Here is a 13,764-nt window from a genome sequence, read left to right on the forward strand (position 1 = left end):
TTCCTACCAAAAAACACCATAATATATTTGAATAAAAGTTTCCCTGAGTAAATCATAACACATAGTTTCGTCTACGATGTATAATCTCAATAGTCTTAGTATGGGAAATTTTCAGTACACTTTTTCATAAAGCACAAAAAAAATCTTAAAAATTTGTCTCTCCGATGTTTTGTTAAATAATAGAAAATTGAAAAAACAAAAAATATTAAATTTCTAAATTATAAGGGTATCTAAGTTATTGCATTTAGTGTTATGTCTGGTCTAGGGTCTGATATTATTGTATCTTTTAATTCTTGTAAAATCCAAGGAAAAGTGAAACCTTCGATTCAACGAAAAAAAAACAAGTTGAACTTAAATTTCTTCCTTCAGTTATAATGTCTTTTCCTTGTGAAGATCTTATAGTATTTCAGTGTGGTTTATTCGAAACGGTAAAAACGGGGTTGAATTTGATATTTACAAGAAATTTATCATAACTTAAAAGCAAAAAAAAAATTCATTATTCTGCACAACCTAACAAGGAGAGAGAGAGAAAAAAGAAAAAAAAATTCCAAAATAATATATCATCTAAAATCCCCAGTTCGTTCGTTATTATCTCGCTTTTTCCACCATCTTTAAACAATGCATTTAAAAATATCCGCTTCAAACGACTTCATATTTTTCGACGATCAATGCTCGCTCCTGTGAGAATTTAGCTGGCGATTTCGTCTCTGCTTGTTGGACATCATTAATCTGTAAAAACAAAAGAAGCTCATTGAAAATGCGTCTCAGTATCCTAAAATATCAAAAAGATGTACAGGGTACTGTACCATTATTTTAATTTTGTACCAGATAACAAAAAGATGGTGGTCTAAACCTATCAGGCCATTTTTAATGTCCTTTAAGTGTCCGGTTATCGGACGCTGCCCCTCCTGAAATTACTAAAATATCGGTAAATATATAAACAGCCTTCTTAGTGGAAAAACTGGAGAAAGTGCCCTTTTTTACCTCCGTCAGACGCTGCCTTGCTATTCTAAAATATGGCCTGCCTATTCAACAAAATCCAGAAAATATCGATTTTATTTTCGGCATCTTAACTCTCGATACCTCTCTGTCATAAGGCTCTGTTATTCATCTCAGGTTTTCACGTTTAACCTCAGGAAATCATGATGGAAGTAAGGGGGGCAAAAGTTTGGGGAAAAAATTGCATGGTTGGACGACGAAGAATTTTTTTTGCACTGACGTGAACGTGACGGGGCCCATGAAAATATACGTATTGACTAAATAATTTTGTCGTATCGTATCACAACTTACGTCGAAATCACATATCGTTTTGGTTGAATAGAAAGAAACGTTGACGGGGAAGAAATCATCAGGAACACCAGAAATGGTGAACTCCATGCTACCACTTGGATTGGATGAGTCGATAACTGGCATTTTCCATTCTAACACTGACTTGCGGGCGTCGAAATGATAATCACCGTCCATTTCGCCAATGGTGGGCGCACCAACGCCACTCCTATAACGATAAATGTCATATAGATAAATTATGCAGACAACGTTATATATTTTTCGGAGATTGTAATAAAACTAACATGTATCATAAAACAGTTATGATATATTGTAAATCTACGAACCGTTTGCGGCTTTTTTGTCTACAAAATGCATTTGTGGTTCTGAGTCAAGCTTCAGACAATACCGTATTTTGCAGAGCTTTTAATAAAACTATCACGTATCATGATAGGGAACAGCTTGAAATATCTGTAAACACGTAAGTACGAATCATTTCCACGTTTTAGTAAAAATCTATCTGTGGTTATGAGTAAAACTTCAACATTTGTTTGCCTTGCTAAGTCATTATGATGTTTAAGATCTCTGGAAATAGCTTCTCACACCTTCCTTAATTAAAATTCTTTACTGATCGAAGCAAATAATTTGAATAACAATTTAGTTTTCTTACGGTACAGGGATGTAGATAACAACGTCGTTCAATTCGAGGTCTTTCGCTTGAAGTTCGTATTCAATGGTCACTTCACAATCGTCACCATTCTCGTTTGGCCAGCAATTGACTGCAATGAAGAAAAAAAAATTGTTGATTTTTCCCCTTTGTTTTCATTCCAATTTCCCCGATCTTAAAAATCAGTGCGGTTAAAGCAAAGTTTTATTTGTCGCAGGCGGGAATCGACTTTAAACGACAAATAATGCAAGATTCTTCAAATACACTCTTCTCGAGATGCATAAATTTATTGTTGTCCTCGTTTTCAAACAGATTTCATTGCTATAAAACTACATATTCACAATGATAATTGTGTTGTTTACACCTCATGACACATTTTGAATTTCAAGTACTTTTGTTTATAAGTTAATGTTTACCTTTTGGGAATTTAAATTGGTTTAAATGTACAATTTCATAGCAATGAAATCTGTATTTTGGAGACGGGAAAGCCTTCTTTAGTACCTCACCGAGACAGAAGAACTACGCTGAACTACGCTGAACAATACAAGTTGGGGAATCTGTTTGCACTCAGAATCTCAAAATTTGAGAGAAGCATGTTTTGTGTCATAAAATCACAAATTTCCCACATGGAAACTTTGAAATTCACAATTAGCATGGCTTTATCTCATCACTGTGCAAAAATTCGGAGGCTTGAATATGTATATTCACCAGTCAGGACAACCCTCTTTCTATTCTGCCTTCGAAAAAGAATAAAAAGTTTAAATGTTAGCTCGATCTACTTTGATGGGAGAAAAATCCATAGGCCTTCCAACTATCTGAAGAAGTACTCCTTCCGACACCCAAAGGTATTCGCGCCTTTTAAGTTTGCAAAATAGTGTTTTGATATAACCAGTTACACTAAAAAGTCCTTGAGGATTGAACAAAATTACATTGTTATGTTAATTAGAAATTTCTCCTTTAAAGATGGACAAAAATACTATAAGTATGGGGGAGGCGGTTCAAGCTATGCAGCCTGCTTCGTAGTCTCATTCTAATTGCGAGAGCTTTCTTTTACTTACTAGTCAAAGGAATCATATCTTCGTCTTTAGTTTGCAACCTCCATTTAACGACACCGATTTCGTTGTTTACTGGAAAGCCTTTACCACCAGATTTCAAACCGATCACACTGTTCGAATTGAACTGTTTTTTATCGACGTTTGGATGTGTCTGTGAAATAACAAAATCATATTCTTAGCAAGTTTGCCTCAAATACTTCAACAAGTTTCTTAAGAAGTATTTAAAATATAGATTTTCGAGCTCTGGAATATTTAGGATTATGTACCCCTATAATGTCTTCTGATAGAACGTCACTTTTACAACAGTTAATTGAAGACTGTAAGGCCCAAATTAGAAAAAAAACTTAAAAATTACGAGGGTTATCTCGATTTATGTAATTCTTTTAAAAGACTGTGTTAAAAGTATTTAGTGGCGCATATCATAATATTCAAACACCAAAGAAAGGTCTTTATCAATTTATTTTCTAAATAAGGATCTCCTACCAATCCTACCAACCTGCATTTGAAAGCCTTTACTGTCGTTGTTGGTATATGGAATGGTGATTTTCGACATGTTTGGATCGGTGATGCGGAGCAAAACAATTCCACGGACTTCCATATTCTGAAGGCCACCATGTCTACCTGCTGTTAACATCACTTTCTCTTCAATCTTGATGTGAATACTAAAAAATAAAGGGAGTCGTTGAAATAATTGAAATAATATTGATAAAAACACGGTTAGATTTTCAGTATAAATTAACCTTTTGAACATTTTCGAATACACTTTTAACTTAAAACAGCCGCAAGAAAACAGTTAGCAGACTGATAATGGTCATGATTATAGATAGATAGATAAATAGAGCCGACATTTTACGTGGATAGCTCAGTATTCTTGGACTTTTAGACAGTCTTTCGATTGTTTTCACGGTGTTCATGGCCAGCAGGCTCGGCTATCTATGAACTGAACGCAGCACTACTGGAAGGAGTGGGGATTCGAACCCCTGTGAACCCCTGGTTTTTAACGCTGACGCCCTTGACCACTTGGCCATCGCTCTTTATTATTGTGTTCGATGACAAACCACCTACAGTAACTCTAAGAATGGTTTGATGCACCTCAGAATCTCAAAATTTGAGAGAAGCATGTTTTGTGTCATAAAATCACAAATTTCCCACATGGAAATTTTGAAATTCACAATTAGCATGGCTTTATCTCATCACTGTGCATGTCATCTAGAAAAATGAACTTTCATGTGATGTTCATACCTTGACATTGGGACGGATGGTGTTGGAGCGGTTTTGGCGGTTTGTTTCATTGAAGCTGACACAACTAGAAGAGCAAAAATAATAAAGTCTTATTTCAAGTAAAAATAAAAACATACAAATATTCAGGTTTTTCTGGACATCTCAATCTCCTTCAAAACTGAGAATACAGATGACATAGTTTAACGGGGAACTTCACTGAACTAAACTGTATATATCATATACATAACAAAAAATGTAAAGAAATCCCAGATTCCCATTTCAAAACATTTGTCAGATATACAGTTTCAATGGTTCAAGAGTTGCCCAGTTATGAAAATTGAGACATTCTCTAACTCAAGCCTCTCTACACCCTCTCAAAATCCTTTACGAATAATGAGGAATAAAAGGAATTTACAGACAACAAGTCTGAATTTTCAACAGGTTTTTATATCATGGAATGTCACTATTTTTGTCCAATTGATGAAAATAAACGAAAGAATACCAGTTCCTTCTTCTCGTAATTTGTCAACAAACGAGTCAATATCTTTTGACTTTCCACCAAGTTTCATGGCTTTTCCTTTTCCAGCAGGTCTAAAAATACATAAAATCATATTTAAGAATTGTAGTTATTCAAATGCGAACTACCTTGTCTCAGTGATCTAAGGAGACCATCCACTTTTTTGTTGGATAGAAAAACTTTGAGGAAATAATATTGGTTGTTAACTTTTTTGGTAGTACTCAGTCTCTAATACATTGCTTTATGTCATGATCACATTCAAGTCTCCAGAAGGACACAGTTGAACGCTTTTAAATTACTTACTTTTCAGTCATCATTGTACTACACCAAAATAGGATAATCCCTTTTGTCAGCTATTATAGTTTAAAAGTTTACCACTATCAAATCTGCAATCTCCCTCGAAATATATTGAGATTTTAGTGTACTTTAACGTTTTTCAGAATTTAAAGTTCGGGCGAGAATTGCTATTTTAGCACTTCCACTTTCTTCCATTGAATATTTCGATTTTAGAGGGGTTTGGTGGCTTCTAGGCTATATTGCAAGCCTCATTCGAGCAAATTTGAGCTTTTAAATCCTGAGATCCTAAGGTCCTTAGTCTCATGTTAAAACTCAGAGTTAAAACTCTACTTTCCAACTGTACTTTAAGGCGCTTAATAATCCATTGTGGTGTTCAAAATTACACAGGGAACTCCCCTTTGTCTCAAATATTTAGTGAACGATTGTGGCTATAAAACGAACCTTAGTATGCACACATAAGCAACACAAAGCATAGCTGCACAGAGTTACTTATTAGTAGGGGAGGGACTCTTTATTATAACTGATGAGAGTCTGTTTCCTATTGACAGTAAGGTTTTTAATTTTCGGTTGTTACTTTTTATTCTTGATGATCGAACAGGCCCGTAGGAAGCAATTTATTATTGAGGGGCATAAAAGTTGAAGTTGGTGGGGGATACAGGGGGCAAAGCCCCCGATAGCTGGCGAATTTTCTAGAATTTTTAGATAAAAAGACCCTATATTTGAACTATTTTCCAACAACAGATTGAAACAATTTCATCGCTAACTTTTTAACCATATACTTTTGGTGGTCGAGCAGACACGTTTGATTATTTTTATCAAAACAAAAAAAACAAAAATGAAAAAAATTATTTTTGAAAAATTATTGGGGGGGGGGGGGGGCAACTGCCCTTGCTGCTCCCAGGTTGCTACGGGCCTGTTGAATTTTAAAATAATCAAAATAAATTAACCTATAAACTTACTGTTTTCTCCCAATTGCAAAACCCATTTCCTCCACCTAAATTTTACCTAGCCCCTTAAAAACTTCTTTCAATTGTAGAATTTTCAAAAAATAAAAAAAAAAACACCCCAATATATTCACCAAAGGAGCAAGTGAGCATAATTTCAATCAAATTGGAGCATTTTTGAAGTTTTCAGCCTGCTCCCACAGTTTTTAGCCTCGTTTTGGCAAAAAGTTGTGACCATGCACCCAAGGAACAAGTGTGCAAAATTTCAGTCAAATTATACCATTTTTGAAGTCCCCAGCCTGCCCCAAAGTTTTGAGGTAACATACAGATCGTACATATATACAGACAGACAGATGTTCTCAGAATCTAGCTCACTGAAGTTGAGAACAATGTCAAAATAATATTTGTGTAGGTTACTAGCTTACTAATGAAAGGTGTATTTTCATTGTTTTTTTCCTTATAGAAAGACACAACTATTTATAACTTACCTTGATGGATATGATTTAGTGGCAGGTGTTTCAACGGGAGTGGCAACATCCCCAACAGAAGGTGTGTTGTCTTGTCGTGTTGGATAGCCCCCTGTACTACTTCCACTTTGATTGCCACCAAATCCGCCAAGCAAGCTTCGACCTTTTCCAGCAGCAATACGCTGTGCCTGCAGCTCCTTTGCTTTTCTTTTCATCTGCTCCTTGGCTTCAAGTTCTTGTGTCTAAGAAAGTGAACAAAATATCACACTAAATAAATACTCCTGTAAGTCACGAGAAGACAAAAATACAATTTCTATTTTAGATTCCAGCAGAATCTCTGGTTCACACTCAGAATCTCAAATTGAGAGAAGCATATTGTGTGTCATTAAATCACAAATTTGAAATTCACAATTAGCATGGCTTTATCTCATCACTGTGCTATACTTTAAAAGTTATGGATTAAAAAAAGGAATGATTTCCAAACCTTTCTGACAGCGTTGATGACTCGTTCCTCGTGACTGTCCATTTCAATAAATGTACGAATATTTGCCAAATTAACGTTTTCTCTGTATCCTAGCGCTACAATTTCATCGAAAGCAAATATCAATGGAAAAGAGTTTTCTAGGATTTCATTGTCATCTAAAACTTTACAATACTCTGGAACCTGGAAAAAGAGATAGAAACAGTTTATAATTAATGGGCAAGGGATTTATAAAGAATTTGTTTTGAAAAAGATTTGCAAATAAAATTTAATTGACCAAACCACTTACCACTCTAGAAAAGAGCCTCAAGGTTTCCAAGTCTTCTAATATATTACTGGCTTTTGTTGTGATCAATAGCATAAAGAGTTTATCGAGTGGTTGGTATACATAACGAACACTTTCGGTTTCAACAAAGGTGTGCTGTTTACCAGTGTTCATCAGCTTTGGAAAAGCTGAAAGAATTCCTTCAATCCGAGATCTTGACATCTCCACAAACTGCCTGGATACCAAAGCTTGAGAATACAAAAAAAAACAAGAAAAGTGTTGTCATAACATAATTAGAGTAAAGGAACACCATAATGGAATTTTAAACAGAGTTTTTTATAGAAATTAATTCAAAGCTAACAATAGTTATTATTATCTAGAAGAAACTAAAATCAGGGTAAATTGTTATTGAAAAATAGCTTTTTAACCAGTCGATCAATCCCTTCATAAATTGTTTTTATTGGGATTTCAAAACATGATATTTACCTTTTCCATTTTTGGAGCAAACAGCTGCAGCTAAAAGCACCTAAAAATAAAAAGTTAAAATCCAAAATCATGAATATTGCCCTTATGTATTACAATGAAGTGCAGTTGCTCTCATATTGTCTTCTGACCAGCTACCAGAACCGTTGGAAAACCAACGGATGTTGGAAAACCAACAGATCCGGCAAGACTCAAACTCACAACCATGCCATTAGCGGGCATTTGCTCTACCATTGAGCTACGGGTCTATGTGAAACCCGAGGACTCAATTGCCACTCGGTAGAGCTGGAAGTGAATTCTTGTCTACTGACTGGTCAGACAGTGAATTGGGAGAAATCCATCTCCACATTGCTAGTGTGTTGGAATCCACCAACTACTACACTAACGGAAGGTTTGGGCATGCGAAGGTCAGAAGACAACATGAGAGCAACTGTATTCACTTCATTGTAAAACATAAGGAAAATATTCATGATTAATATAAGTGGTCGCATCTTTCAAAGTCGGGGTGACGGGAACCAAGCTATTTTTTACAAACGGACTACCGTGAGAACGGGTAACTTGCATCAGTGGAGGCTAACATGCATATCCCTCAAATTAATGACCTGGCTGGTCATTAAAATACAAAGTTAAATCAAAGCAAAAATGGTGGAGTAGAGCTGGGAGCGGAGCTGTGTAGTTCATTTGTTTTGAAATTTTGCTGCTTTGATTGGTCAGTCATTTGATGGCTATGCAAGTTTCCTTCCACTGATGCAAGTTACCCGACTTCACGGTGTAACATTACTTGGCTTACACAACACTTGTGCTTGCTAAGTGTGAAAAACTGACGTTGACATACCCTTGCGTAGGGTAAAAACAAAAGCGAAATCAATTTTAGCAGAATTTTTTTGAAAAATGACCCTTACAAGATTTGACTGTACCTTTTCATTCCATAAAGTAGGGGGGGATGTTAGGACTAATTTTTTAAGCCCATTTGTCAAAAGTTGCCTTTGGGTATAAAAAGAAGAATTATTCATGTAAAAACCCTGTTACACTTTTTTCAAGGTTGCCATGGGTAGGGTGCCACCGCCGCTCTGCCAGCAAAATCGAAATTTCAAAAATTTTTAAAACATAGTGAAGTGACCTCTCATTTGAAAGGTATTTTCATGCTGATTAAGAAAATCAATATTGTAAGGGTTAAAAACACTCTAACAAGAAGTAACTTAAGAAAAACGATCAAAAAATTGCGTTTTTAGCAAAATCCTCAAAATTTTGTCAACTGTCGGAAATTACTTTTTGTGACAGTGTTATTCAACCTCATTATATCCTCCGTTCGGCGTCTGGTCATTTTAAATGAAAACAAAAGTCAAAAAGAGCGCGCTATCAGTGAAAGTTATTGTGACATGTTATGACAGAAAGTATGATTGATAAACTTGGTGGAGTTATCAAAACAAATTTGTCGTCAAAGAGATTTAACAGTTAGTGAAAATACAGGCTAAATATCAACAAGTCCCATGTTGCGTACACTCGTCCCAAGTTGGAGCAGTTGACGATAAGATATTTCTTGATTCCTTCGATCAAAATATTTGAAAATCACCAAGAAGCTTCATTTTTTGGTGCTCTTTCGATTGGCGATGGTTAGAAATTGTGCATTTTTCTTGATTTTGAACTATAGGCAAAAATAGGAAAAATGGCCTCGTAAGGACATTTTTTATTTCCTAGTTAGTACATGTCCAAAAAATTAAGACATACTGTCCTGAGAAAGACATTGTTCCTGTCTGATTGAAATGATCGAACAAATCGAAGATTGTCAAAAAAAATCCCATAATTTGAAGTTGTGAGTGAGTATCCGATCACTGATAAAATCGATACAAGGTGGTTACTGACCACCTTCGATTATTATCGATCATTGTGGTTCGATTTAATTTACCTTAAGGGGATTAATTTTCGCGGGGATTATATTTCGCGAATTTCGCGAGTTTTTCCGAAATTCGCGAAAATTAATCCTCGCGAAAATTTTAAAAACCTTTGGATTCGCGAAATTCGCAAAATATAATCCTCGCGAAAAATTTAAAATCATGATTTTTGCCCGAACCCCTAGGAAAATGAAAGAAATTCGGTCAAAAAGGGGCTGATTCGCGAAATTTTATCCTTGCAAAAATTTAGAATTCCAGTCTTCGCGAAAATAAGTCCCGCGAAAATTAAATTATTTCGCGAAAAAATTGTCTCGCGAAAATAAGTTCCCGCGAAAATTAATCCCCTTAAGGTAGTACCCTCTGGATAATGGGCCATTCCAGAAAATTTTTGTTACCCCCCGTCTGACGACGTGCATTTTGAAACTTTTTCTCGCCTATTTTTTTTCTTCCAGTGGTGGTCGGAAATTCTAATGAAAATCCATGTACTTTCGCAAAATGTGTCGGAAATTCCACTCTTTTTTGTCTTTTTTAAATCAATTGCAGTGGAAATTCATACATTTTCATCTCTCGCCTTGGAAATTTTGAATATTGGTGAAAACTTTTGCCCTGTGTCGTCCGCCCCCTGTTACAGACAAATTCTGGAAAGGCCCGCCCAATAAATGTGTGGTAAGGGGTCACTCACATATCTGCACATATCGATGTTTCCTGCAACTAACGTCATTGTGAAGCGAGGGGATGGGGGGTCAGAGCCTATGACGCTAAGAAATTTCAACAGAATATCGATTTTCAAACCTGTAACATTTTGTATTCCATCCTTCGCTACACCTGCCATCTTAATTCAAACGCATAAAATATAACAGAATGATATCCAATACCCTTCTGTTACGTTTGTAGGAATATGTTATTATCTCCCTAATCATAAAAACAGAGATACCGCAATAAAAAATAAATGGGCTGTATTTTGATATACAAGGGCCGCGCTGACAGACCGTCTACATAAATATGACAAAACAACGAGCCGTTTGTCTGGGGACAAACAAATGTGAAAGTCATAAGTCAAAACCACTTGTTTTAAAACCGTGCGAAACGAAGCACAAAAATAAATGTGGCTGGAATATCAATATCTATATAATAGAGAAGAAAAATTACTTTCATTGATTTTTGGTATATATATTTTTTGGGACATTCCCATGCAAAAGAAGCAAAAAAGTGAAAAAAACTACATAAAAATGAAAGAACTAAATTTAGCGAATGTGATTTTTGAATTCCTCACCCTTTTTCTGATAAACATACAAAGTTTCAGCCTTCAAATACATTTTCCTCTGTTTCCAGACACATTTGTTCATCGATAGTTGCAGAATGTTTTTCTCCCGTCGACAAACAATTTTCAAAATGTTGCAAACCGTTTGCCATTTTACCAATTTGCCGTCTAGCCCGTGTCCACAGTGTTATATACCACTGGAAAGCTAAGATCACGGGCTTTCATTTAGTAAAAACCAGAATGCTTTAGCATACATAGAAAAAAAGTTTGAAGGGTTCAAAGTTCACGGAAAAATGAAACATTTGGTTTGACGTTAACGAAAGTTGCATGACTTTATGGAGTCGCTATCCAGCCCCAAAAAGTGAGTCAGTCGATCGGTCGGCACTAAAATCGTCGGAAAAGTGCGCTCTGAACCTAGGCAGTCGGTCAGCACTAGAATCACTGGAAAAATGAGGACCCTGCCGGCGCACCGGACTTAACGAACACCGGACACGCGAAAGTACGGTGTAAAATGAGAATTTTTTTTACCACCGGAAATCTCTACACCGGACATAAGTAAGTCATATGTCCGGTGTCGGAGAAGGATATTTTTTTCCACCGGACAATCAAAACACCGGACATGACCAGTCCGTTGCGTCCGGTGTTTCTTAATTTTTTGTTTCATAAAGGTCCGGCGTCCAAAATTCCCTGTATGCAACACCGGACTGACACCAGACTTATTGCGCCCGGTGTAGCGAAAGGCAGTCAGGACCTCATTTCACTTTATCAATATTACGCAAACGGCAGTGTGCGCTAAATAATCTTGGTTTCGCTTTCGATTTCAAGCAAAGGTCTTAGCAACAGGGCGCGCGTACATAGAAACGGGGCTGGGTAGAAAAATCTAAACATAGAATTCAAAAAAATACCGATCATCGTATATAGCACTAAAAAATACCCCCTTTCTATGTTTAGTTTGTTCTACCTTGGATTATAACTGAAAATATCTTCAAAAAACCTTCGTCCGCTATCAGCCACGCGGTAATCTTTGCCCGCTTCAACTCTTAGATAATGAATAAGAGAGGTGCGCTTAGCTAAGCCGTGCTCGCGGGCGATAAATTTATGTTTACTTATCTTGTATATTTTAGTGGTATTTATCCAATGAAAAGGATGTTGACAAAATATGCACGGGGCTGACAAAATATGCACGGCATTGATTATGACATCATTAAATATGTCAATGTCGATTCAACGCACGTTAAAGAAAATAATTCGTAGATAGTACCTTTTATCTTGAAATTCAGAAATACGAACAAAAAAAGATCAAATTTAATATTTGTTTCCTATCTAGATTATATTAGCCTTAGAATACGGTAAATTTTCACGAAAAATATTTCGCGATGGCGGTACGCCCAATCGCGCCCATGGGAAAGTTCTAATTTTTAATTATTGGGAAATCGGGGAAACCGGTTCACCACGTGGATAAAAAACGTACCGAATGAAACCTGACAGAAGGTTTCAACCAGATTTATTCAGATAAAGCTATAAGAGGTTCATTACTTGTGAATTTTAAAACCTACATAAGCAAAAACGAAAGTTGTTGGGAAGGAAAGAGTAAACACAAGACAGAAGGTTTGGTTGTGTTGATCAGGTATGTTTTTATTCTATCCGAACTAATGTTAAAAAAGACCAAAGGGGTCCTGACTGAAAGGATACTTTTTGCCACCGGACAAATACACTGGACAGTCCGGTGCGTCGGCAGGGTCCTGAAAAATGCGCCCTGAACATAGGTTTGTTCGATCGCGCGGCAAGAATTATCAAGCCCACTAGCTGCATTATGATCTTTGTTACATATCACGGTTGCAAAAAACAGTTGCACGCATAGCGCTTTTGAATGCAAACAATCTTTGAAAAATTACGGACGGAAAGCTTCTTTGAACTAACACTGGATGATCAAATCGGCGAGTAACGATGAATGTACAAAATGCTTAATGAAAAATATTGGTAAAAAATCTGATAGATTTCCGACTTTCCGACTGAAAAGTGTCGGATTTTTAAGATAGAAAGTGAGTTGGTCGGACGATGCGAACACAACTTATTTGTGATCTACGCCTTAGTTGCAGGAAAAATTGACCCCTGACAAATGATGAAGAATTGTGATTTCCCCCTTAAAGCGCAGCACCCAAAAAAATTACAAAAGCACTTAAAGCCTCTTGAAATTTTTTCAGGGACATTCTAAAATTTGACTTTAATTGGTAAACAATGAGAAATGAATAAAATATTGAAAATATAGAAACTTATGGGGAGCATGATAAAACAAGCTAGCATTCAATGAATCATCAAAGGGAATGAAAATAAAACTTACCATTTTGGCCAAAGGCCTTGTATGAATTTAAGAAACCAACAGTGTATCGATAATTATGTCAACCAGCAAGTAAGTTGTTCCAAATTCTTTCAGTTTTGGCGTAAGAAATCTCCGCCACGTTTACAAAGCAGACGAAGATCGAAGGTAAGAAACAAAAATGGACCCACATCAGCCAGCTTTACGGCGCCGATAATTATAGCCTCTGCTCAGATCGTTCCGTTCTGCATATTGCGCGCACGTGAAATCCAAGATGGCGCCTGAAATTCACAACATGCAGGTTGAATTGGGTAGTGCTGAGATTTATTTTGCCAAAAAACTTGCAAATAACGACAAGAAAATTCGAGATAGGACTCTGAAGAAACTCAAATCATGGTTAAAAAGTAAAGGAACTTCAGAAGAAGGTAATAAATAATCTTACTTTCATTTACATTTTTTAAAAACCAGACTGGAACTGCTGGCCAGCCAGAAAGAAGTTTTTGATTTTTTATACAGATCGTAGCAACTCCAGAAGATTTTTCAAGTTTTAATTTTTTTTTCAAAATCTATCCTATCTTGTAGAGCTTTGAAAAAGAAAGAAAATGAGGGGTCATAGGCCTCCAGAGGATTA

General features: G+C 36.2%; 3 protein-coding genes and 1 non-coding gene across 4 annotated transcripts in view; 2 read left to right on the top strand and 2 right to left on the bottom strand.

The window, feature by feature from the left end:
• On the bottom strand, window positions 1–13,324 carry LOC136800284 (coatomer subunit delta-like). The gene is made up of 12 exons (XM_067056908.1): window positions 13,158–13,324; window positions 7,667–7,706; window positions 7,205–7,428; window positions 6,919–7,098; window positions 6,456–6,676; window positions 4,712–4,800; window positions 4,231–4,294; window positions 3,485–3,650; window positions 2,992–3,139; window positions 1,937–2,045; window positions 1,291–1,495; window positions 1–729 (listed from the first exon to the last, which is right to left on the bottom strand). The coding sequence occupies exons 1-12, from the start codon at window positions 13,158–13,160 to the stop codon at window positions 640–642; spliced, it is 1,539 nt and encodes a 512-aa protein (XP_066913009.1). The 5' UTR covers window positions 13,161–13,324; the 3' UTR covers window positions 1–639.
• The window catches only part of LOC136800311 (ras-related protein Rab-6B-like), a 197,105-nt gene that overhangs the window by 106,247 nt on the left and 77,094 nt on the right, over window positions 1–13,764 (top strand). The window lies entirely within an intron of this gene.
• On the bottom strand, window positions 2,496–2,609 carry LOC136800330 (small nucleolar RNA U6-53/MBII-28). Its single transcript, XR_010845693.1, has one exon. It is a non-coding gene; the product is annotated as a small nucleolar RNA U6-53/MBII-28 (small nucleolar RNA).
• Window positions 13,320–13,764, top strand: part of LOC136800283 (ribosomal RNA processing protein 1 homolog) — a 24,189-nt gene continuing 23,744 nt past the window's right edge. Inside the window, exon 1 of the mRNA XM_067056907.1 lies at window positions 13,320–13,558. Coding sequence (XP_066913008.1) covers window positions 13,408–13,558 — 151 coding nt within the window. The 5' untranslated portion in view covers window positions 13,320–13,407. The remainder of the gene's footprint in view (window positions 13,559–13,764) is intronic.

This window comes from Clytia hemisphaerica, unplaced genomic scaffold, assembly GCF_902728285.1.
Source record: "Clytia hemisphaerica strain Z4C2 unplaced genomic scaffold, Clytia hemisphaerica genome assembly, whole genome shotgun sequence".
Taxonomy (NCBI): domain Eukaryota; kingdom Metazoa; phylum Cnidaria; class Hydrozoa; order Leptothecata; family Clytiidae; genus Clytia; species Clytia hemisphaerica.

Excerpts from the sequence above, each read along its gene's own strand:
- LOC136800284 (XM_067056908.1), bottom strand. Across the intron at positions 4,801-6,455 it reads ACTAAATCATATCCATCAAG|ACCTGCTGGAAAAGGAAAAG; the intron begins GTAAGTTATAAA and ends ATGTATTTTTAG. Across the intron at positions 1,496-1,936 it reads GTTATCTACATCCCTGTACC|GAGTGGCGTTGGTGCGCCCA; the intron begins GTAAGAAAACTA and ends TTATCGTTATAG.